This window comes from Cebidichthys violaceus, unplaced genomic scaffold (genome assembly GCF_023349555.1).
Source record: "Cebidichthys violaceus isolate CVI_PGR_0920_01 unplaced genomic scaffold, fCebVio1.0.p SCAF_16, whole genome shotgun sequence".
NCBI classification, from domain to species: domain Eukaryota; kingdom Metazoa; phylum Chordata; class Actinopteri; order Perciformes; family Stichaeidae; genus Cebidichthys; species Cebidichthys violaceus.
In genome coordinates, this window is record NW_027176329.1 from 13,579,255 (window position 1) to 13,605,271 (window position 26,017).

Consider the following 26,017-nt stretch of genomic DNA (forward strand, 5'->3'; position numbering starts at 1 on the left):
ATATGTAATAATACCTCGGATCAATACAGGTCACGACTGCTCAATGTTTATCGGACCTTGCGGTGTCCACAGCAGCCACAGATGCCCTGCGCTGTGCTACCGGCTCTAATGCACCGTGCTGTTGGCGTTTGACATGCTAGTTTATTATAGTAACATCATTTTTACAAGCTAAATGTGTTTTAATATTTTAAGATGTGTGCCATTTAAGCATTAAGGGCTCTATTTAACACAAACTCCAAAGAAATTTCTCATAATGGTCAAATGTCTGTTGGCTGAACATTGATTAAACCTTCAGAATCTTCCAAGGTTCCCAAAAGAAATTAAATATTTAACTGAATTTTATGACAATATATATGAAATCGTACGAAATCATTGATTTTCTTTGTGGAGTTGTGATACACCCATAAAAACCTTTGTCTTTGATTTAAAGTGAGACAATTGAGAAATTATAAAAGATGAAAACATTGTGTTCCTCTAACAAATGAAAAGTGGAATTCTTAAGCTACAAACTGCACTCTTCATCAATTCATTGCGTTTAGGGTTGGTCTGGTGTGACCAGTGTCTTATTGTGGCTAATGTTAGCGATCGTTAGCTAGATATTACTGTGTAACTAACACTACTGAGTCAATTCACTCACTTTTCTTCCTCTTGTGCTTATATTAGGTGTGTTTAGCATTTAACCCTAGGCTGCATTCACACCACATCAGGCGTTGCGGCGCTGTGCGGCGTGTGGCGATGTGTCACATAAAGGGCCCAGTGGATTGACCCTTTTGATTTGAATGGCCCGTTGATCACAGGTTACGCGATTGGTCTCCGCAACGCCGCCGCAGCCTGAACGCACTAACCCACATTTAAATGAATGGGAGAACTGGAGCTTTGGTGTCCTGTAATTGCAGCTTGTGGCCAACAGACCCAACACATCAGTCTTGACAGCATTTCTGTCCTCTTTTTTTTTGTTTCTTTCAGGTTCATGTTTCATCAGAACAGACCAGCTGGACGGAGAAACGGACTGGAAGCTGAAGGTTGCTGTCGGCTGCACGCAGTGGCTTCCTGCAGTGGGGGTACGGATACATTACGACTTAGTGGACCTCTGGTAACAGACAAACCGGTCGTGAATGAGTGGACGAGTGTTCCGTTATCACTAAAAGCATTGCTCATCAAATGAAGTTGCCTAACCGTGATGGAAACCTAATCACCGATGACAGACAGCAGCAACAGTCTGGACCTTCCCTCTAACTGGAGGCGATACTCAATACTTCACATTTAAGTTGAGTCGATTGTTTGTTGGGGTTTTTGCCACTTAGTGTGATCAGAGAATTAAAGTTTCAGCAAGTCGTTGAATGAGCCGTGGCATCCGTGTAGAGTTTCAAGAGATGTGAAGATGGCAAGAGTATTCTCTAGTCTTCTTACCCTGAATACTAAAGGATCAGGTCATGCTGTATGTAGAAGGTCACTCTAATGTTCGTCAACTAAAAGTTCTTGTTTCTGCCACTGACGGGCTCAGATTTTTATTGTAACTCCCTGACAACATTATGGAAAAGCCCCTACAGATAAATAAACCTTTCGCTTGATCTGGTCTGTTTGTTATTTAGTGTCTAACCAAGTCTCGCTGAAGGACAAGTGTCCCTCTGAGTAATCTCATCCACTTTGTCGAAATCATCAAAATAGTCAACCACGAACCTTGAAAGTCTTTTAGATAATACTGAGCTCTGCTTTCTGTACGCCAACACAGCAAACTCTCCAACTCTCTCCAACTCTCACTCACGTTTTCACCGTTGCCTTCCAGCAACAAATCGCGTCTCGCGATATTTCAAAATGAGACTTCTCCTTCAGTGAGACTTGGTTGGACACGTAAACAAACAGGCCGGATCAAGCAAGAGCTGTCCGCAGCATTTCAGCCAATACTGGACCATAAAATTAAAAACAGGTCGTCCCCATTAGTCACTTTAAAAATACCAAACGTACTCTTTAAGTTTCAAAACCACCAACAACTTGAGAGTACCGACTACATTCAGACTCGTCTGCTCTAAATCACTCAATAATTCCAATGTGCTGTGCAGCCGCTCTGATCTTTCTGAGTCTCTGAGCGTTGCTCTGTGAAACGCTGGAGCAACACTACTCTCCGTTGGGGGTTCAGTAAAATAATCCTCCCTGGTTCTCTCTGAACCGCTCTGCCCCATGTTCTCACCAGGAGAACACTATCTGAGCATGACTGAGGGCTGCCTGGCTGCTGCAGAGCCTGCTTACCTGAATAATTTAATATTTACACTCAATTTAGTTCCACTCGGTGCAGAAAAAAAAAAAAAAAAAAAAGGTGTTAAGTGCTTGACAGGCCAAAGGCTGCACTTCTACATGCTGCAGATGATTGAAGACTTATGGTTCAGGCTTTATTATTACGTCTTCTTTTCAGCTTCTGTTTTTTTTTTTTTAATTAATATTTAAACTGCTTCCACGTATTTCATTTCTGTTCTGCTGCATCCAATAATAAATATCCAATATGTATTTTAAAATCAGAGAGTGCAGGTGCATTTTGCTCCAGAGAAAATGCTTAATATTTATATCTTTTTGTTGTCTCCACGACAACTTGAAGACCATGAAATGTTCATGTGGACCATGAGTTGAGATTATTTTGGGAAACCATCATTTCCAAGGTTGGGAATGAATTTTCATGCTCGAGTACAATTATGTCTTTGTAGGAGTTTAGTTGACACTCAACCAAAGTGAGTTTTTAAGGATTGCACCATGAATGTAAAGTATACGAAAAGTTCCAAAAATCATACAGGTGCATTACAGCTGCTTCGATTAATCATTTAGTTGTCAACTATTAAACAAATCTGCAACTATATTAATATTTGATTAATCAATTTGAGTTCCAGCTTCTTAAATATTAATATTTTTTGGTTTCTTTACTCTGTTACAGTAAACTGAGTATCGAAACAAGACATTTGATGAACGCCATCTTTGTCTTTGGGAAACACTGAGAGACACTTTTCCTTTTTCTGACATTTGACCAACTAATCGACTAACAGAGAAAATATTTTCACATTCATCGACAATCAAAATATTCATTATTGTCAGCTCTACACATCACCAAGTAACAATGTTTGTCACTACAAAAAAAAAGAGAATCTGTATGTAAAAGAATCACTAACTGTGGTAATTGATTAGATAAGAGTTTTATATGGATGTATTAATGCTGCTTCTTCATGCCTCCTTGTCTCAGGACCTCTTCTCCATCAGCTCCTACGTCTACGCCCAGAGGCCTCAGCTGGACATCCACAGCTTTGAGGGGAACTTCACGCGGGTACAGTAGCTCGCTGACGTTTTTACGACCTGTTAAACACACGCAGAGTATTTCTATAGAGACCGGATTGACATAGAAGACGTGTATCACCGCCGTGTGTTGACAAGCGGTCGACAATGAGAGCCTGTGTGTCCATCCGGGCCTGTTGTTATCTCAGGCAGCCATACATCTTACATCACAGGCAGGTTCTGTCGTAGCTCCATCCATCCCGTCCTGCTTGTTGCTCGGTGAATTTTTTTTTATTAATAGCAGATTAGCGCAGCCCCCACAGAGAGGAGAGCTCCAGTACAAAGGGAGGCTTTGTGGCCCGTCTTCACTCTTGGCCACACACCAGGCTTAGTGAGCGAGCACTTCCTCCGCTCATTCATCCTCCGCGGCCTTCCTTTGCATAGCGTGTGCTTTTAGTCCGAGCAGGATGGGGGGAGAGAGGAGAAAAAAAAAAGGGTTCCCACAGATCCGCAGCAAATGAACTTACCTATTTATGAGGGTTTCTCTTTTCTTTTTCTTTTTTTTTCCTCGAGACGGATATGGTGGCTTTGTTTCTGCGGTCTATATCGAGACCCCCTCTGCAGTTATGAACACCGCAGTGCGATGCCAATGTCAGAGCGGTCGAGCAATCTGCAACCTGCCATTTATTTTTCATGCACCTCTTCCCACGTCTGAGTGGATTGACAGGATGTGGCTGCTTAGGTATCATAATTATCATATCGGGCAGGCAATTTGAGCCGAAACTGGAGCCTCGACTCTGCACTCCTGACTCCAGCCATTTCCAGCTTTCTTCTTTATTTAAGAGAGAAGGGTAAAACAGAGGGGGTGGGGTTGAAACAAGAGGCTCTCCAGGGGCTTTTTTATCACTGAAATCTCATCTACGTGTTCTCTCTATACTGTTTTTTTAAAAGGAGCCTCTATCGCCATGCCAGTTCTAGTGAAAGTATTGATAAAGGGACCACTGTATTGCTACAGTCTGCACAAATGTGTCAGGTGCTTGTGAAAATTAATGGCACCGAGGAGCCTGTGTGGGCTCTCAGCTGAGCTCCTGTTCCTCAACTCAAGACAGCTGAAAGGTAGAATTCAGGCAGAAATTGGTTTGCCTTGACACACCGGAGGATACAATTGGCAAAAATAGATCCTTTAAACTCAATTTATTTGCTTTTGTTTGGTTATTTGGTTTTCAAATGGGTTTAAAAACTATCATGACCAGCCACTACTGTATATACACAGCTGAATATATTAGGTTGGAAACATTTTACTATCCTCTTTTTATAATACTTAAATAAAATATTGTAAGAGCCTTCAGAATTAAATTTTGTCAAAAAGTGAAAGTTGAAGTCTGTTTCAGCTTTTTGAAAGATCATTTATTTTTTATACACATCAATAGCCTTTCACTGTCTTAAAGCAAAATCGATGGCTCCATGGTCGTGGTTTTGTTTGTTTGCTTCAGGCCCACACTGAACAACGCTAATTAGAAGTTGGCTAACGCCAGAAATAAATTCACATCGTTGACGTATTTCTTTCAAGCAGATGTCCCTCCTCTGCCACTCGGTAGTTTTTATGAGTTTCTTTTCTACGTGTTTCAATTAGGGACCTTTTGAAGACAAATTCAAACTCTAATTGAACCTATTAACCAATTTACAAGTGTAATTCATTCAACATGGCTTGCTGTACTTTGCGCTATACTGCCCTACCTTAGTCACACAAGCTTCTCTTTTTCATTTCCCCTGTAGGAAGACACAGATCCACAGGTCAATGAGAGTCTGAGTATTGAGAACACGCTTTGGGCCAGCACAGTTGTTGCATCCGGTAAGTGAATAACGGCTTTTATTTCTTGAAATTAAATTTTTACCAGATGATTCCTTGCAGCCACAGTGTGTTGGTTCCCAATATCACTGTAGAGGGCTGACTGTGATCATGTACTGTTTTATTTATGGTCTGATGCCCGTTGAATCTCCGAACATGCCCTGTTTGTCAGAAAGTCATTTGAAAACATTAAAGCTGCTCCGAGGAACTTCAATTTTGTGTTGATTTTGGCGTTCCTTGTGGACGAAAGCGGTAGTGTTTCCGAGCACCAGAGCCTTGACAGTCGGCTACGCGCTGTTCTGGTTCTGGTTCTCCCGTGCCTCTGTTCCCGTCAGCAGGTCCAACATTACAGCCTGGGTCTCCAGCAGCGTTGGCTCCCAGCGGAGCAGAGAGGAGAAGCTCTGCTCCTGGCTGGAGGAGGAGACGCTGCTGCAGAGCGCTGAGCTCCCCTCCTCCCGCCCCACTGCAGGTTGAGGGCGACTGCAAAGCCGGATCTGGGTCTGTGCGTGGCGGACTGGTCGCTGCTGGAGGCCCAGCTAGAGTCTGAGCTGAAGGAGTTTCTGGTGAACCCGCGTGCTATAAATACATTTTTCTGTTTCAACCCGATGTCCGGCATTAAGAATAAGTATATAGAAAAAACAAATAATCTCTGATTCATAACCAGTTGAAAGTACCTTGAATTATCTTAAAATACTTTATCTCTGCATCAAAAGGAATGTTTTCAAAAATAATAACAAGAACATTCCATGTACTTGGGTGAAAACCTCAAAGTCTACCCTGTCCTGCCTCTTCAGTTGTACACAGAGCCTTCATGTCGTTCTGGGACTCACCATCACAGACAACCACTCCACCAAAAAACAGTGCTAGTAAAAAGAGTCGGGGTGCTGGGAGCGTATGTAACCTCACCGACCCTGGTTCAAGTCTAGACAGGGGCCCTTGTTGAGTTTCGCCCCCCCTTCGCCCCCCCATAGTGGCACACAGCAGGGTAAACGTGGATCACAGGAGACACATTTATATTCACATAAACGTAGCTGATGGCTTGAAACCCTGAAACAAAACCGACTCCAGTCCCTCCTCGTCATTGTGCTCTATGATTTAAGTGATTCCTCTCGTCACAAAGAGTCGTAGCACTAAACCCTGAAGGCGTTCGATTTGATGCTGCCATGTGCTCGTTCAAAGAATACCCGGAGTTGAGGTAATCCTCCCTCGCTCCGACTTGGCGATTCCCCACAGTAACGCCGGTGTCAGTTGAGAGTGTTTGTGACGCTCTCAGCGACGGCCACACCATTGATTTGCGGTGTTGCTCTCCCCTCTGGCCTGACCTTGACCAGAAGAACAAACACACACACTCACCCACACACACACACACACACACACACACACACACACACACACACACACACACACACTCTCGCACTAAAACGCCTGACTTAGACCCCTTACATCATCGCTGCTCGGGAATGTCATTGTTCCTCACAAGCTTCTCCTTGACAGACTCTTCACCGGCATTCTGGGCACTTGAGCCGGCCCGGGATCGCCACGCATATATTCCCTCTCTCACAGGCCGCGGTCCAGCTGTGACGAGAGAATTGGTTGTTCGCATATTCAAATTGAAGCCCCTCTGCATGCTGAGCTACAAACCATTTGTCACATGGCCCGATATTTCTGAATGTAGAAGTCGACGAGAGCAATTCATCACCCCTCTCTCCTCACCACTGGTCTCTTTCCGTCTTCTTCTCTCTCTCTGTTGCTTTTCACTTTCCTCGTTTTTGTTTTCTGCCCATTTTTAACTTTCTTGCCTTTTTTTTTGTTTTTATAGTTTGGGGATTTCAGGGTTATTATTGCCTCTGCTCTCCCATTAAGCTCATTTAATATTAATGACTCATTAATCCTCTGTAATAAGGCCACCGTAATGAATTGGCAAATAAAGATGGCAGTGTATTGATCAGGTTTTATGAGCTTCCATAGGGTGGCTGAAGGCCCCGAGACTCTAAGCGTATTAAACTCCTGTCTGTTGGCTTGAGTGGCAATGAGACTAAACGGCCTCAGCTCAGCCTTATTGTGTTTCCTCTCATGCAGTTCATCTTGCTTGACCAAGATGAGTGTGTGCACGTATGTTTGTGTGTGTGTGTGTGTGTGTGTGTGTGTGTGTGTGTGTGTGTGTGTGTGTGTGTGTGTGTGTGTGTGTGTGTGTGTGTGTGTGTGTGTGTGTGTGTGATGGTGGGGGTGGGGTGCAGTTAATGAGCAGCATTACTTTCCTTGTCTCTCTCCTTGGCAGGCACGGTGATAGGGGTGGTGATCTACACAGGCAAGGAGACCAGAAGCGTACTGAACACGTCCTATGCCAAGAACAAGGTGAATACTTTATTATTTTTCTTTTTTTCTTTTTGTAAGTTTGTGATTTGTTTGAGACTTTTTGCTCACATTTTATTTTTATTTTAAATAACAAATGATGTTCAAGATGACATCTTCAAATGTCTTGTTTTCACATAAGACAAAGAAAAGCAGCAAATCCTCACAGTTTAGAAGGTGGTACCACATCATATTTTGTATTTATACTTTTTTTTCACACGGGCAAATTAATTGATTGCTGATGTTGATGAATCTCCTCTCCAACAGCTGATGTAAATCACACTAAAATGCACATTTTCTTTCTGCTCAAAATGACAGATTTGCACTGATTTTGGGGTCAATTTGAGATTTGTTGTATTTTTCATGCATTGCCCAAACCAAAGGCTCGGCAGGTGATCCCAACATAAATCCAAATGTTTTGTACAAGCTTCAAAGGGTGAGACACCTCACACACAAAGTAACATCTGTTCCAAGTTCCCCTCTCACCATTGCGCCCCCCCTCCGGCCTCTAATCACTAATCAATCACTATGGCGAGGTGGTTTTGTAACCTTGACTTTCTAGATAAAGTTGGACCTGTCAATGCAAAAGGTCAACGCCGGCTGCTAATTAACCAAAAGGGAAATTAACTAACCGAGGATTTAAATGACATTTTCAGCAGAAAGTTAATCCCGCGGAATCCCCATCGAGTGTTTTGTCTCCCGATTGGGGAGATTAATGAAAATCTGATTCTAAATATAAGATTTTACCTGGAAGATAGTTGAGCTAGATAGACGCGGGTCGACTGATGGAGGCGAGCATCGGTGGGATCTCAGAGGCGGCGCCCCGACCGCGGCGCATCTGCCGTGCATTGACTTTTACACACAGAGTTCTCACCTCACAGCAGTCTGCACCGCTAAAGCTCTCCGTGGCACAACACGCCTTCCTCTGCTGCAGCACAGTTTTGACACCGTTGTCTTTTATTAAGAACGCTGATGTGGCCGGTCGAACAGCGGTGGGCGGGCGGTGTGTGTGGGGGGGGGGGGGGGGAGGCCACTGTTTTGTGTAAGCCCGACAGCTGAGAGGAATTCAATATTTCAAGGAGATGATGTCAGAAGTGCCAATATGGAGACTGGGGATTGGGGATGGAAAGTCGATACAGTGTGGCGAAAGTCGCAGGAACGTTTTGGCCTCATATAATCTGTTGTGACACCGGCCAGGACAATGCCTGCACTTGATCAATCTGACAGAACAGTCAGGCATGGATTCGCTCTTTGTCTCGGCATTGTGAGACGGACCTCCATCCGAGTAAAGAGGCAGAACAATGTCATTTGACGAGAGGCTGCTCGTCAATAAGCAGTGTTTGTTTGAAGTACATATCCAAGTACCCAATACTCGGCTCTCTCCACACGTCTCTCAAACTGTTAAAAAAAAAAAAAAAGTCAATTTCTGTTTATTTTCTTGACTTTCTTGATTTGCCGAGGAACTCAACAACACACTACTTACTGAAGTCTCGATATTCTTCTGTTGTAACTCGATGAATATTCACGTGGCAACAGTTCTTCATCAGATATACAAGCCACACTCATCCCTTCCCTTTTAATGGCTTAGAGATGAATGGAGTAAAAAAATGCACTTTTCTTCTTTTTTTTTTTCTTTTTTTTTAATTCATTGATAGCATCTTTAGGTTGAGGTAATTGAGTCCTTCTCCCCCTCCCCTTGACTGAATGAATAATGACTTCATCTGATCCCCGGCAAGGCTTGGAAAATTTCGACTAGCCATTGTTCAAGCAGAAGGGGATCCTTTGCTTTTCAGGCACGCACTGTGCTCTCCGTCTTAATTTTTACTAATTTTAATCCACCCAAACCCCCTATTTTTCTCAATAGCTCAACCATGAACCGTGTAGCGAGGTGGTGGGGTGGGGAGACACCCTTCTCCTCTGCGCACCCTGCTACTGGGACTTTAACAGCAACTGATAAATCAGTCACACTGGTCTCCCAGCTCTCCCAGTCCTCAGGGGAATGGGCCTGGTGGGGGTTTGGGGCGGTGGAGGAATTCCGCTGCTTTTTATACGCGCTTGCCCCCCCCCTTCACCTCCCCTCCTTTTCAGAGCCAGTTCCTTTTATTTGAGGGAGGAGAGATGTTATGTTCTGCTGTTTTTGTAAGCGTGGTGCGTCAGAAGAAAGCCCTCTGTGTACAGGGCTTCGCTGTGAGCGCTGCCAGAAAAGGGGAAGGGCACTTCTTTATTTGACATCTTTTTCCCACATGCTCCATTGGCTGGGAGATACACTCAAAAAATAAAGGACAACTCTGACCCCCTTTTTTTCTCTCTGTCTCTCTCTCTGTCTCTCTGTCTCTCTGTCTCTCTCTCTCTCTCTCTCTCTCTCTCTCTCTCTCTCTCTCTCTCTCTCTCTCTCTCTCTCTCTCTCTCTCTCCAGAAAGCCATCTCAATATGAGAACTTTATCTATTTATCTGAGACCCTTTGACCCTCCAAGGACAATACTTCAGCATGACAATAATGCAGCTTGTGGTTTACCACAAAACAGTGCCACCAATAAACTTATTTATGTCGTACACATGGTTTGCATGATAAAAGCCTGCAGCTAAGAATGTCTTTCACTGGCTTTCTGTGTAGCATATTGTAAGGCTTTGGGAGCACATGGGAACGTTACAAAGAGTCTTCTCTAGCGTAAGCTGTCAGAAAAGGAAAAAGATTTTTACTCTAAATATCCAGTCAAATTATTTGATTCCAGCTGAAGGAAAAAATCGGCTAGAATGGACCAAAGCTAATTCACACACAATTGTCTTAATAATGAATTATATGCTAACCTGCTTGGAGGAAATTAGTGTGTGTGTGTGTGGGGGGGGGGGGGGGGGGGGGGGGTGATGTAATGTCTGCTGTTTTGACCTCTGACCTCTTGTACCCACAGGTTGGCTTACTGGACCTGGAGCTGAACCGCCTCACCAAGGCCCTGTTCCTGGCCCAGGTGGTCCTGTCTGTTGTCATGGTAGCAGTGCAGGGGTTTGTGGGTCCTTGGTTCCGCAACCTCTTTCGATTCGTCGTGCTCTTCTCTTACATCATCCCCATCAGGTACTTTAGAGATTCTCTTCATTCTTTGAAGATTGTTTGTTATTTTTGGGAACACAACCAAATAAATATGGCTGTACAGTGATTTTTTTTTTTTTTCAGGCAGAACATTTGGTCTCAAAATGAAAAAAAAAAAATGCAATAAAGTAGAAAATATTCTACCCTTGTTTTGAAACCATAGCTCCCCATCTGTTTCTTTTTCTTTCTTTTTTTCAAACATACCAGATCTTTAATTCAGTTTTTTATTGTCGTTAGTTCTGTGAAACATTACAGCTTTGTTTTTTTGTTTCCCATGTGTAGCTTGCGTGTAAACCTGGACATGGGGAAGTCGGCCTACGGCTGGATGATCATGAAAGACGAAAACATCCCCGGGACTGTGGTGAGGACCAGCACCATCCCAGAAGAACTGGGCCGGCTCGTCTATCTGCTGACAGACAAGACAGGTAGGAGTCTAGAAACACTGAAGAACTATCACCTCTATAGTAGATTTAAGTTGGTGCTTAAGTTAAAGCCAAATTACAACTCACTTCAAGAGGGCAACTGGTTTGCATACAATGTAGGCTGGTCACGTTCTGATGGCAGAATGACGGTGGGTTTGTTGGATGTGTCTACTGTAGGGGTAAAGGTTTTATATCCAACAATTATTTTGGGAACTCAAAAAAACAGTTAAAGCACTGCCTAACCCAAATGTTGCTAAGCTAACCAGCTACATGGTCAACCATTGTATGAACCATAGACTGTACGTAAAGATCTTAATACATATTTATACAATCACAGGAAACTTAAAGTTACCAGTTCTCCTCTCGACGTTCCTCCTCTACTTACAAAAAAGTAGCGATTACTACACTCACTGAGCAACTGTCAACTGTTTTTATAGCATCAAATAACTAATTAAAACCAAACCTATCACAAAAGTCAACATTCGGACATACATCGGCGTAATAAGAACGACTTAATATGACATTAGGTTAGCCCGTATTCTTTCCGCTAACATGTAGGGGGCGGGGTTTATTACCTATTCTGCAGCCAGTCACCATGGGGCGGTCAAGATGTTTTGGCTTCACTTTTTGGGAGCTGTAATGTCGTCCATCTTTGTATACCGTCTATGGTAGCACACATTCAATCCCTGATCACGGCTGTGTTATCAAGCATACACAACATTGTTACCCTGCGGCAGACATGAATGCACATCAGGTGTTCTGTGGAATTCACTCTCTTAGTACAATTAGAGCTCAATAACATTTAAAAGAGCTGTAACGTGATAATAGTGGAACCTAATGTTCCACTGATATAGGGCATAAAAAAAAGCACAATAAAAATTATATTTATATATATATATATATATATATATATATATATATATATATAATTATCATATATATATATATATATATATATATATAGGTATATATATATATATATATAATTATCATGTAATAATCCCAATAAAATGCGCATCAAATCACTACAAGTTGGACTAACATCTCGTGTAAAATCTGAGACCTAAATCATGAATTCATATTAAAACTAAGCCACTTAATTGTAGTTGAACAATAAGCTTGTCAATGTTGTGAGTTTAAGACAAGACCTGAGGACCAAAGTTTCACCAAATCTTCTGAATTTGTGTTGTTTATCCTCCTTCCGCTTCATTTCACGATCATGGCCTGATTTTCTAATAACAAATAGCTGCTCTTTGCTAACGCTAGCCAGTGTGCCAGAGTGATAAACTCCTGCGGTGGCCCTGACATGCTTCTTTGTCTTACCCCGCTGATCTAGGTAGGAATAGATTAGCTGTAGAGCCTATTTATCCAGGTTGATAGTTAAAGCACATGGAAAGAAGAACAAACAATCAATCCAATAGAATTGGTTAACCCCGTGGCTCTAATGTTTTTGGGAGGTAGATGCCCTCTAATCAGCTTTATGCTCTATCGGCACACATTCTGGCAACAGACATCCATTAAACCAGACCATTGCCCTCGTTTTCAAAGTTTGTTTTTCATTCGCTCAGTCTTTTTGTATGCAATGGTGTGTCTTGTCTGTTAGTCAGAGAGGACATGCAGTCCATATTGGTAATGAGATTAGGTCAATGAGAAGGCAGTCACACCAGCCTGCAGGTCCCATGATGCATTGTAGGCAGTCCTCTGGGGACAAATGGTGTGCTCTCTCTCTCTCTCTCTCTCTCTCTCTCTCTCTCTCTCTCTCTCTCTCTCTCTCTCTCTCTCTCTCTCTCTCTGTGTGGGGGGGGCTTTGAGTATATTCTGTTTTAGCTATAACGTAGTGGCTGTGTGATTTTAAACATTTCTGATATTTTTACACCTGGTAGTCTTTGTGCCCAGTTGCATAAAACTACTTCCCATCCCGTCATCATACATTTTCATCTAAGGATTCCTTGCCAAGTGAAATAATTTATTGGACAATGGCTGAATTTAACAGTTGTTATCATTATTGGCTACATTGTGACCAGCAACTTTGCAGCTAGCTGTAAGATAATACTCTGGGGGGCAAGAGGCTATATCTGTGGGGTTCAACCTGCATTCAACCACAGCCTAGTGGAACGTGATTGGTCGATACTACCCAGACTACAAATGGAAACCAGACCATTTCTGATACCAAAATCTTGTCCCGTTGCATGCAGATTCTAATATGAATGCGTGATCTGTTTATAGAGATTAGGCTGTGACAATAACAGAAATAAGAGCAGTCATGATGTGAAAGACGGTAATGGAGGACTAGTATGTAGGTGATGTCATTTCTTTAGGATTTGTTGGTAACTGTCTAAACTGCTCTTCTGAACTTGCAGGCACTCTGACACAGAACGAAATGGTCTTCAAGCGGCTGCACCTGGGAACAGTATCCTATGGCACTGACACCATGGATGAGATACAGAGCCAGATAGTCCAGTCATACGCACAGGTAAGATTTATTACTGTCCTTCAATCAATCTGTTGAGTTATTCCATGAGGACATTTTCATCTGTTTTATTTTCATTGTCTCATAATTATTTCCTTTTGCATTTTTCAGTTAACCATAAACACAACCACCATTCAGGACATTGTAGATTTCACTGCTAATTTGGGAGTGGCTCATCGTTCTCCTTTTTATTCCTTTTAGCCGTATGAAGTTATTAATTCCCATTAAATACTATAAAATTGACATGATCCGGTACGCAACACTGGACAGAACCAATGAAAGAAAAGCCGAACGTGTCACTTAGAATACTAACAGGATACAGGGACAGGATATGTTGAAATACATTGGTTTTTCCTGCTTATTCACGCCTCTCCCTGTAGATCAGTTTAATCCATTTTTTATATTTAGCTCAGGATACGTTTTCCAGGAAAGGAGCCCGTGTTGCTCATTCATCACGCAGCGTCCCAGAGCGACTCCACATACTGTAAGCAAGTGTTTTCCTCGCCGCGCGGCTCAGATCTGGCCGCAGCCTCGACAGAATGATATTGTTCGTTCTCAGCCAGCTCCGAACAGCTGGTCGACACTGAAACCATCTGCCCCGCACCCTTATGTGTAATCTCAGCTAATGAAAAATGACTAGTCTTTTTAGAGCTGCACAGCTGAGGCAGTGCAGAGTGGCAATGCCTCGGCCCAGCTGATTTTTCTTTTTACCATGTTGCTGCTTCCTTACTGTCACAGCTACATGATTACAGGACGCTTCTTTTAAACATTCCAGACAGATTAGGGCAGCAACAGTTAATGTCCTCTTATATGTAGTTTTTAATCGACAAATCAATTTACTGTTTGTTCTATAAATCTTTTTTTATGATGATTGTACAACTGAATAATAATCGCAACCTCATTTACACCTGTTTGTTACACCGATTTTTTTTAGATATACGTAATGATGCATACACGTTAAGGTATTTAAAAGATTGAGAAAACATGTTCTCTTTCTTGATAACAAAACATTAGTTGCTGTTCTTTTGGTGTATGTAAATTTTGTTGTACTAGTTGAATAACTAATATTACATTTCCTAGTCCAGCATAATTAGCCAAGTTTTTTTTACACAGACCTGCTGTCTAATACCTCCGCTGTGCATTCACTGGCATGTACATGTAGCTCAGACACTAAACTCGTCCGACAACACGACCCGACGATCTCTCCATTGATCTTCCAGTCACTCTTGATGAAGGTTGTCATCCCTACTGTACTCCCCTCCCTCGCTCCCCTTCCTGGCAGGATCGAAGGTCAATAATAAGCCAAAATCAAACGCTTCAGTAGAGCGCGTCGCCCCCGTCAAACACAGCTGGGCTGTCTGCCTGCTCGCTAGTCACCACCCACTTAAACTGATGGCTGATGTCAAAACAGCGGAACACATAAAAGGTCCCCAAATCAGATATGACACAATGGAGTCGGTGATACGCCACTTATCCTCGCTGTGTCAAGGGGCGTCGGTGTGAAGTGACTGCGAGTGTAGGATTAGATCTAGTTCACTACAACACACAGCTTCTTGGTCTGAAAAGATTGTGTAATGTATTTCACATCCAGTCTTTCCAACTTGTATGTGTACTAATTGGATTAAAAGGATAATTTATCGTCATTGTGCAACACATTTGCAGCCCTTTTGCTACAAATGACAAACATGACACACAGCAAAACAAAAATACCATTTAATCACTAGGCAGCTTATTTCATTAAGTTTAGTTTGTAGTAATTTCTCCGGTTACTTTTTGGAGGTAAAGACCATCAAAATTTGCCATTAGCCAACAATGAAATGTAATTTGGTTGGTATAAAACGTGCTAAAGCGTGCTAAAGCTATCGCTCACAAATAGATGTGACTGAAATGGCATCATTTCGCTCCGTGGCTCACATTGTTTATTGCGATGCCAGGTGACCTCCCAGCCCTCCAATGGCAGCACCAGCGGCTCCACTCCATCGCGGAAGACCCAGACGTCGGCCCCGAAAGTCCGCAAGAGTGTCAGCAGTCGCATCCACGAGGCGGTGAAGGCCATCGCCTTGTGCCACAATGTCACGCCCGTCTACGAGTCGCACGGCATCGTCAATGGAGAGACGGAGTCCGCCGAAGCCGACCAGGACTTCAGTGACGACAACCGCACCTACCAGGCCTCCAGCCCCGACGAGGTACATATGAGATACGGGTTTAGCACGTCCAGCGGAAAACAGAAGTCAACAGAACAGTGTTGGTTTAGACGTAGATACGTGTATTCAGAGGTTGCTCCCAAACATTAGGCCCTTATTCTACTTGTAACTCATGGTCAGCAGGTTGAAAGGTGTCCTATGGGTCCAGTGTCTCAAGCAAATCTGTGTTTTAACACATCTGTTGAAATATTTGCTGGGCAACATGTTACCAGCCGTGTTTCCATCAACGTATTTTTATGTGCAAGTGCCTCATTAGAAAAAGCCGAATAGAAACCACAAAATTCAATAAAACTTCCTCAACAGCACAAAACAGGTTTTCCTCTCATTTGAGGTGGTTTTTAGTTTAAAGAGTTGATGCGCTAAGTGAATTATGGAAACGCCTTTGCCAAATACGTTCTGACATAGCGAACATTTAATTAACATGACTGATCAGCTGTTTCTATTATTATTATTATTATTATTATTATTATTATTTCCCTTGAGATACAGTATATATTTATTTATTTTGCCTTCGTCTCAGGACAGCATGAAATATGGTCAACACTAGCCGACATGAAAGAACAATTCCAATTTGCCCACCTGAAACAAAACCTCTCAATTTATTTCTTGGAGATGTTTAAATATGTTGTTTACTCTTCACCATTTCTACTTCTTCTACTCTGATTACCCTCAGATTACAGCCATGCTTAACCTGTAGCACCAACTTCTGACTAAAATACGCTCTAGCAGAATTTATTTGCTCCAAACCAATTAATGGAAATGCGCCTAATGCACAATTCTTTTTTGCAACATTTCAAAAGTTTAGCTTGACAATTAAATGTAAACACATTTACTGTCTATACATTTGTTTTATATGCTAAATGCTCATATTTCAAACCCTTTCAAATCACCTTTGTTAGGATTTATGGATGTTATTAGAACATACATCAGTTCTTTAGATTTTTCTCATCATTTCATTTTTCAGCCGTTGTTTTTAAAATGCTGTTTTTCAGACCAGAGTGACAATAAAGAAATAAACAACCAGAACCAACATGAAGCTCACATGAAGGCTTCATTTACACCTGTCTTTTTAAAGTGTCTCACATCTGGAATTAAACCCAGCTACGGTTTCATACACGTTTTCCCTTCTGGAGAGAAACATAACTCTGTCCCTCTCCACGGTTCCCTGTCTTGACTTAATGTTTTATTGGTGATCCTGAATGACCCTGGGTCGTCATAATAGTCATTTCATGAACACAAAGTCGGGAGGTCACAAACTCCTCTTAGAGGTTCAGACACCTAATCGTCTGTATTTGCTTCCTGAGAATTTACCGCTCCAGCTGACGGAAGAATGCCGCACAGAAACGATCCACAAAGGCGTCCCCACGGCTTCCTTTCCTCCAGCCGTTACTCCGTGTAACCCAAGAGCTTTTATGGCTGAAGGTGCTACTCAGCCTTTTATATATAGCCCTCTCTAATCATACTGAAGAATTTATCAATAGAGAAATTTAGAGCTGATGATAATTGAATACCGGGAAGACAGGCAAAGATTTTTGATCAGGAAAAGTTACAGTCAGTATTTGTTTAAAGAGACGTTTAATGCGTATTGAAGGGTAGTTAATCTTCCCATACACACCCATTTTAAGACAGCTGGCATGTTTATCGCCCGCGACACACGAGGCTTTGTAAAGCCTTTGTGAGAGTTGCGTACTTTGCGTCGAACCCCCTGTCCTGAAGTCTAGTAATCAAAATGAAGATAAAAAAAAAAAAAAAAGGCATCGAAAGATAAATCTGTTTTCCATTTTGCCCGTCTGTCCTCCCCCTGAGTTGATGTATATATTCATTTATATCCCTGCCCACTCTGCTCGATCTCCCCTCTCTCCATTGTCTCTCACTGCTTGAATTGATCAATATTTAATTTTCTCCCGGAGACGATGAGAGGTGGAGGTCTGTGATTGTCGGCCGAGCTCTCCTTTCCCCTCCTGCTCCGTTCTTTGTGCTCTCTCCTTTTATTTCCAGCCCTCTCTCCCTCCTCGTCTCCTCGCTCTGGTCCACCGCAGCATCAGATCTTTGGCCACCGCTCCTCTGTCAGCGATAGTTTGTTTGGCCCCCGGCTCTCCGCTCGGCCTCTCTAATGTAATGAGCCGTCATTAAGGAGATGAAGTGGGGCCGGTGGCCGAGGTCGACACAGGGGGGGTCATCTGACCTGCTGGTCAGCCGCGCTGTGAACAGAGTCCCCCTGTGACCTTTAACCCTTGTAATACCAGACAAGAGCAGTTGACTGTTGGGTTTAATGACCGCCATGACCAGGAAGTTGGGTGCTTTATCATGCAATTGTAGGTAACTGGCTGTTCCAGTGAGTGTACGAGGAATTTGTAGCATAAGGGAGGAAGATGGTACCTTAAATATGCAGATAAAGTATCAGGCCTTCACGCTGGGCAGTTACTTTTAAAAGTGGTTGCCCGGCTACCAGACTGACATCAGCAAATGATAAGTAAAGTAAAACCACAGTTAAAAATAATATAGTGTATACTGTACCCCTAAGAATAAGTACTTATTTAATACTGCATATTGTATACAGTTTGACTTTCAAAATATTAGGGTCAGATTATTTCACCTTTGTGCCTCACTTTAAAGTTCCTCTGGTGCTGTTAGAGGAACAATTTAAAGTCTTATATTCATATTTATTATCAATAGTCAAATCTTTCAACCAACATCAGTCCTGGTCATAACTGCAATATATTTGAGTCATTTAAATGTTTTTTTTTTGTTTGTTTTTTAATGAAAGAAATGTTAAAATTGAATTTGTATTAAGTCATAGTCTGGGATATGTTTATGGTTAGTAACAGCATTGATGTAGTTGCATGCATCAAACCAGGAAAAAAAGCATGTATTTGGGTAAACATGAGAAAATGGCTCAGTCTGGTTTAAAACAGTAAGAACTACAGTACTCTTACAGACAGGACTCTAGATTAAGAAGCCTGGTATAATAGTGAGATATATATATATTTCCAAACTGTATGCCATCTGCATTTAACACAACCAAAATGATAAAAATGTAAAATAAAAAGCCAAAAATGTCCCTAGTGAGGCACAAGAGTTAAGTGTTGTCCTGTATCAAGCCCTGAACTTCAAAATAGAATAAAGTCCATAGAGATTCTGTACCATATCCGACATATGTAGCTTGTGTTACTATCCTAAGCTGAATGCAGCTCTTGAGTGCGCACCTTTTTCTATTACCAGTGACATCTCAGGAAGAGAATTAAACAGTTAATGGTCATGACACGCTTGAGCTGCTGTTGAGTTTAAAGGCAGTGCTGCCACAGAGATTTGCATGATCACTGGAGCACGGTTGAAACGATTGATCGGGTTGTTCAAGCCGGCCCCCCGTTGTCATAAAGTAGTCCTTTCTATTGCAGCTGTAACACATGACTCGCGTGCAGTTTGTGTCAAAGATGACAATCGCTTTAAATAGTTCCTGTAGATCTGAAAGAGCAGATTTTAGAGCTAGGTTTAGGATCCTCTGCACATGGTCTGTGTATGTGTATGTGCCTGTTCGTGTAGCCACACACACACACACACACACACACACACACACACACACACACCAGGATAATGACACACAGATGTGTGTTAAGTAAATATAGGCAGCTCCTTTTTTTACGGAGCTCAAAGGGGGGAGCGGGAAGAAATGACGGGGTATTAACAGGAAGTTCCAATTTGTAGGTCAGAGTATAATAACAACCTTTGAGTGAGCAAATTGAAAATGAACCCATTGAGGATTGAGTCGTGTGCAGCTGATCACTCACTCAGGGGGGGCCGCAGTTCCTGCTGAGGAGAAAAAGAGGAAAGAGAAACAGAAAAACACTTATCTGGAGCTGAATGAGAAGAGCTCGGCGGCTCTGGAGGATGCCGTAACTCTCTCATGCCTTGTCTTTCAAACGCAAGTGGAATTAGATTCAGCTTCACGGTCTGGAGTCGTTTTGGATGTTTGTTCACTCAAGTCATGTTCTTGTTAACCTAATAATATTTGGCGGAGAGTGATCATTCTAAAATTTGAAAAGACATGTTAGTTTCTCTTGCTATTTATTAAGATTTTTTTCCAAAATCCTCTCATATTTGCTGCTTATTCATTTCCCAGTATTACTTGAGTAAATGCCAGAATGCTGCACAAATTGTGGGTTAAATGTCTTCTACCTCCATCCTCTATATATTTGTTGTGTTGGAATCAGGGCTTTAAAGTTTCACTGGGTCCTTTAATTTACATGTTCATCTTCAATCCAGTCAGTTAAAGTTAGAGCATAAATGTAATGTAAAGGGGTGAAAATGTCAAATGTCTTTTCTTTGGTTGTTCCTCAGGTGGAGCTGGTGCGGTGGACGCAGAGCGTCGGCCTGACCCTGGTGAACAGAGACCTGACCTCCCTGCAGCTGAAGACTCCCTCCGGACAGATCATCTCCTTCCACATCCTGCAGATCTTCCCCTTCACCTCCGAGAGCAAAAGGATGGGCATCATCGTCAGGGTGTGGAAACTTGTATTAAACAATATGATGTGTGGAAGGTGTTTTTGTGTCTGTCTCACCCATCATCACCTGGCCTCTAAAGTTAACATGCTGCACGATGATTAATGTAGAAATATATTGTTTTGCTGTTTCATTCTTCCGCTATGGCACTCAGGAAAACGTACTAATTGTGATTTGATTCAGGAGGAGTCAACGGGAGACATCACTTTCTACATGAAGGGCGCTGATGTTGCCATGGCGAGCATCGTCCAGTACAACGACTGGTTGGAGGAGGAGGTAAAAGCTGTGTTGCTAATCAAAACTACATATTTACACGATGCACAAAGACAGTTAGGAGCTTCTGGCAGCTGTAGAACAAACTTTAAACTCTTAAGTTTTGGAAAAACATTTTGTTCTTTGCTTAATCGGCCAGTTGGACCCTGCAGCCATGTGTCATCTTAAAGTGTCTTTTAGCAAAATCATCTTCATCTGCTCACTTGAGGCCCTCTGGATGAGAACATTACAAAAACAAGAGAAGTACACTCAGTAGAGTTCAGATCTCCCAAACAAAGAAGAGTTGATTTCACTCCTGGCTTCCTTACAGTCAAGATGGCGGCAGAAATGCCAAAAACAGGGATGTTTTCATCTAATTTCGTGCCTTATTTTTGTGGATCATAACATATTGGGTATGAATTTAATCGGCAGATGCTCTGGTTCAAAATGAGACTCAACTTTACTATGGAGGTCAGTTTTTGAGCCACAACAAAGGCCAAAATGTGACCTGCAATAGAAGATAGTAAGGCTTGTTTTTAGCCTAGCCGATTGCCAGAAATTCCATGGACAGACAGACAGACGGACGCACGCACACCCACACACACACATCTCCCCACAGGCTAACGCCTGGCGGAGGTAATGACAAACGTGTAAATGGTTATGAAATGTGAAAGTATAACCGTATACGTTGTTACGCATCGTGACATTTTGTGCGTCCGGTACCCTCCTGTAATCAGGACATTCATGGAGAGACGCGTCTACACCAGTCTAGTGGTCGAAGGTCTTGTGTGCATATGTTCATAATTATATTGGCATTATTGAGTCATTTAGCACTGGGGGGCAGCGTTTGATTTAATTAGTGACCTACATCAAGTTGAAGTAATTACCGTATGTCATATTCCTGAACAATGGCGTTACAGATGTGGCTGTAATATCCCCCTTGTCAGATCAGCCGGCGCTACGGTTACTCTGCCTGTCAATAACCAATCAACGCCCCATCGGTGTTTCATATTAAAAATAAACCGCCATCCATCCCGTTGTTTTACTGTGCCCTCTGAATCTCACCAGAGGCTATTTTATTCACTATTGATTCCTTTGGTGTTGGTAACAATATGCCGCTATTGACAGTACTGTACATGGTGTACTTATACAGCAGCCGCTCTAATAGAACGGATGATCTGCCCTAAGTTTGATTCATCTTCATCTTGGGGTAAAGACAAGAAATAAAGCTTTAGGAGAATATAATATAAAAAGTGTGTGTGTGTGTGTCTGTGTGTGTGTGTGTGTGTGTGTGTGTGTGTGTGTGTGTGTGTGTGTGTGTGTGTGTGTGTGTGTGTGTGTGTGTGTCTGTCTGTGTGTGTGTGTGTGTGTGTGTGTGTGTGTGTCTGTGTGTGTCTGTGTGTGTGTGTGTGTGTGTGTGTGTGTGTCTGTGTCTGTGTGTGTCTTGTGTGTGTGTACACACGTACATTTACTAACATCTTCCTTTCCTGTGTATCAGTGTGGGAACATGGCCAGAGAAGGCCTGAGGACACTGGTGGTGGCTAAGAAGTCTCTGTCTGAGGAGCAGTATCAGGACTTTGAGGTATGAATGGACACTACTGGTAGTGAACTAGAGGTTCTTCTGTTCAGCTCATTTTAATTTTTTTGTATTTCTGTTGTTGTTGACCAGTTTATTTCTCAGCTGCCTGCTCTGTTCCAGCCCCTTTTTCACCCCACAATTCCTCATTTAGTGTCTCCTTTCCACCTCCCTCTATGTGCAGAACCGCTACAACCAGGCCAAGCTGAGCATCCACGACCGAGGCCTGAAGGTCGCGGCCGTGGTGGAGAGCCTGGAGAGGGAGATGGAGCTTCTGTGTCTGACCGGTGTGGAAGACCAGCTACAAGCAGACGTCAGGCCCACACTGGAGCTGCTGAGGAACGCTGGCATCAAGGTTAGCGAGGGAAATGGTTGATGCTGGTCAATTCTGTGGATTCTTTTGGATATATACAAATATAAATCCTGAACATGTCAACAGTAATTCAAGGTTGTAATCAGATATCAGATACACAACATGAAAGAAAATGCTTATCTTTGATTGCAAATTATTGTTTTTAATGCGTTCATAAAACCCTTTAATGTCACATCTTCAGTCAACTTGCATCTTGTTTCCTGCTCAGATCTGGATGCTGACGGGGGACAAGCTTGAGACGGCCACGTGCATCGCCAAAAGCTCCCACTTGGTGTCCAGAACCCAGGACATCCACGTCTTCAAACCGGTATGCTTGTTGTGCTTTCCCTCTTTCCTGGCGCACTGTTGTGATCATAATGCGCCTACGTAGCGGGACATGGAAAATACAAAAAGCCTAAATGTGCTCACGGTTCATTTGTCTCGTGTGGCTCTCGAGCAGATCTCGAGCAGAGGAGAGGCCCATCTGGAGCTCAACGCCTTCAGAAGGAAACATGACTGTGCTCTGGTCATCTCTGGAGACTCCTTAGAGGTACTACAACACAGCGCAACATACAGTGACATTTCCTTGCAGATGATGCTAAGGGTGCAGCCAAACACGCGATGAGAGAGGAAAAAAAAGTACGTCTCAGCCAAAAATAATAGTTTGGAGTTCAACCAAGGACTTGAGGATTTGAAGAGCGAAACAAATCACTAGAAGATGTTGGTCATTTTAATAGATGGGGAAAAAGTATACATTTCTCTTTGTGTTTGTTGTTCTAATACTCAAGTATTCATGTTTTCTTCCAGGTTAGTTTCAATGTCTCCATGCACTCGAAACAAAAGGTGCACATATTGTGTGTTGACTATAACACGCATGTAAATTATGAAAAAACTAAATCACATGCCAAAACTTTTTTTAATGTGTTTCACAGTTGAAAAAAATTATGTAATCATCTTAGAAAGATTATCCTGGCAAAACGTTTTTTCACCTGTTCTTAAGTCATAAACACAAGAGAGAAAACAATAAAGACCAGACTAGACAATGTTTTATTTTGGGCTTCCATATTTTTACATTTTGTTGGAAAAGAAACAGATCAGCATTTTAAATTAATACGCTGAAATAAATAATAATGTACACACATCCGGGACCTTCAGCATCCCGTAAACTGAGCTGTGCATCTCCGTCTCTGTCGTGTTGCAGGTGTGCCTGCGGTATTACGAGCACGAGTTCGTGGAGCTGGCGTGTCAGTGTCCGGCGGTGGTCTGCTGTCGCTGCTCCCCGACTCAGAAGGCCCAGATCGTCACGCTCCTCAAGCAGCACACAGCCAACAGAACCTGCGCCATAGGCGAGTGTTGACAGATGATGCGGCAGCGGCATTACGAGCCGGGACGGTTGTTGGCATCGGTCCACAGACCAGCCTGGGAAAACTCTACCGGGGAGCGGGATGAAAATATCTGTGTAGATTAAGCTCAGTCCCTTAGGGAGGAAAATGCAGGACGGATTAATTAAATACAAAGTCCTGTTTTATACTGTGTTTGAAGATCGTGAGGTGAGTCAGTTTGTGCCTCAAAACTGTCTATTTACTTGAACTGCCATATCCCAGTTGTGACTACGTAACTGCACTAATGTTGATTAAGGTGCTGACAATGCATTTAAACTCAGAATGGATGTATATTACTGTAACACATACACCAGAGAAAATATTTCTCTGTTTTATCCACAAGATGGCAGTCAAAGCTCACCAAGAGAAGCACCCAGCAAAGGCTGCTACTTTTAGAACCTCAAGCATACGTTCTTAAATAAATGTGTTTGTTTTTTTCATTTTGTTGCAGGAGATGGAGGGAATGACGTCAGTATGATCCAGGCTGCAGACTGTGGTATCGGAATTGAAGGAAAGGTAAACGCCTCAATAAACTTCTCTGATAATCTTGAATAAACAAATAAAGCTCTCCGCTTTAAACTGATATCTTTCCCAGAACTGTGAAGAACTTCAGGGAAACTAGAACATCCATTAACAGCATGAAGAAATGTCTTCTGATAACTGACAGAGCCTGTACTTTGAAACTCACATCCTGCATCTGCCTTTATTTTCAGGGTATACATTAATTTCTTTAGAAGCAGATGGCACTTAAATACGTGAATGTTTTACAACCCAGCAGCAGCATTTGCATCTTTGTACTTGTGTGTGTGTGTGTGTGTGTGTGTGTATGTGTGTGTGTGTCAGGAAGGGAAGCAGGCGTCTCTGGCCGCAGACTTCTCCATCACTCAGTTCAAGCACATCGGTCGGCTGCTCATGGTTCACGGCAGGAACAGCTACAAGCGCTCCGCAGCGCTGGGTCAGTTCGTCATGCACAGAGGCATGATCATCTCCACCATGCAGGTACAGCAATCGTTAAACACAACGATATATCCCAAAATACTTTCTGGGACTTTTTAATGTTTTTTTTTTTAATTACTTTCAAAGTTGTGTTTGCTGACGTTTCGTTCTTGATGTCTGCTTTCAATTAATGTTCAGATTTTTCCATAAATTTCCTAAATATCTGACTTTATGACACCATTTTTGTGTTCCGTCCTCAGGCTGTCTTCTCCTCCGTGTTTTACTTTGCCTCTGTGCCCTTGTACCAGGGTTTCCTCATGGTTGGGTATGTACTGTCTCCAAATGAGTACTTATTGTTTTAACTTCATCCACCACCTCACAGACCCAGTGGAGCTAACTCGCTGGCTATGCCGTCATTCTCTACGTTGCCTGTTTAGCATCGTAAAGTTTGTCATTACTTAAAGGTATAATATGTCACGCATAAAAATGTTTAACGACCAGAACTGTGTAATATATTTTGTTGCGCTGTTTACTTACATTTTCCTAAATGTTTCCAGCACTTTCCCAAACCAAATCTGTTTATTTGGTCGCATGTCAATGGCGTCATTTTCCCCAATTTGTCGACAATTGTAACACATTGTAACATTAATAAATAGACCTCTGCAGATAGTAAAAACCTCCCATGATATCACGCTACTTAACGACGTCACCAAACCCTGTCGTTTGTTATTGTTTTGATTGTTTGACCCCCCGGCGGCAGAATATCACATATTATGCGTTTTTAAATACTGCAGCATTTGGACAGCCGAGATATAAAAAGGCGACAGCCTCCCAGCACAGATGTGTGGATGTTTATGACAGCATGTACCTCATCTGCATCTCAACACTGCTTTGTTCTGTGCAGGTATGCCACCATGTACACCATGTTCCCAGTGTTCTCCTTGGTTCTGGACCAGGATGTGAAGCCAGAGATGGCTCTTCTCTACCCAGAGCTTTATAAAGACCTCACCAAGGTACAGTGCCCCTTTTCAAAACACATGTTTGACAAAATCATTTTACATTTATCTGCGTTTTTTTTTTTCCCTGACATCTTTCAGCAGGTCATATCATGTGAACACGCAGTATGTTTCACTCATGGGGGTTGTTTCTCTCTTTCAGGGGCGTTCGTTATCCTTCAAGACTTTCCTCATTTGGGTTCTGATCAGTGTGTATCAAGGTAAGGCACTCAAAATGCTTGCAGATTTAACAAGTTCCTGTTTTAGTGTGAAGTGCACAATAATGCCGCCTATGTTGCTCAAGCGCCGTTACTGTTCAACAAATTCAAAGTTGAAGGGTTTTTGGGAAATGGTTCCACCCGTATTCTCCCCTGGCATGTAACACTGTGG

General features: G+C 42.6%; 1 protein-coding gene and 1 long non-coding RNA gene across 3 annotated transcripts in view; one reads left to right on the forward strand and one right to left on the reverse strand.

Moving 5' to 3' along the window:
* atp9b (ATPase phospholipid transporting 9B) overlaps positions 1-26,017 on the forward strand; it is a 41,913-nt gene that overhangs the window by 11,471 nt on the left and 4,425 nt on the right. For both annotated transcript variants that reach the window (XM_068711400.1, XM_068711399.1), the window contains exons 8-27: positions 967-1,061; positions 3,224-3,304; positions 5,029-5,104; positions 7,380-7,456; positions 10,363-10,523; positions 10,821-10,963; positions 13,321-13,433; positions 15,365-15,616; positions 19,973-20,134; positions 20,318-20,410; positions 21,885-21,968; positions 22,147-22,317; positions 22,544-22,642; positions 22,775-22,864; positions 23,516-23,660; positions 24,148-24,212; positions 24,540-24,695; positions 24,893-24,957; positions 25,537-25,645; positions 25,791-25,848. In XM_068711400.1, the coding sequence (XP_068567501.1) occupies positions 967-1,061; positions 3,224-3,304; positions 5,029-5,104; positions 7,380-7,456; positions 10,363-10,523; positions 10,821-10,963; positions 13,321-13,433; positions 15,365-15,616; positions 19,973-20,134; positions 20,318-20,410; positions 21,885-21,968; positions 22,147-22,317; positions 22,544-22,642; positions 22,775-22,864; positions 23,516-23,660; positions 24,148-24,212; positions 24,540-24,695; positions 24,893-24,957; positions 25,537-25,645; positions 25,791-25,848 (2,295 nt within the window). The remainder of the gene's footprint in view (positions 1-966; positions 1,062-3,223; positions 3,305-5,028; positions 5,105-7,379; positions 7,457-10,362; positions 10,524-10,820; positions 10,964-13,320; positions 13,434-15,364; positions 15,617-19,972; positions 20,135-20,317; positions 20,411-21,884; positions 21,969-22,146; positions 22,318-22,543; positions 22,643-22,774; positions 22,865-23,515; positions 23,661-24,147; positions 24,213-24,539; positions 24,696-24,892; positions 24,958-25,536; positions 25,646-25,790; positions 25,849-26,017) is intronic.
* On the reverse strand, positions 10,869-15,423 carry LOC137872894 (uncharacterized). Its single transcript, XR_011102901.1, has 4 exons — positions 15,345-15,423; positions 11,536-11,656; positions 11,048-11,131; positions 10,869-10,944 (listed from the first exon to the last, which is right to left on the reverse strand). It is a non-coding gene; the product is annotated as an uncharacterized lncRNA (long non-coding RNA).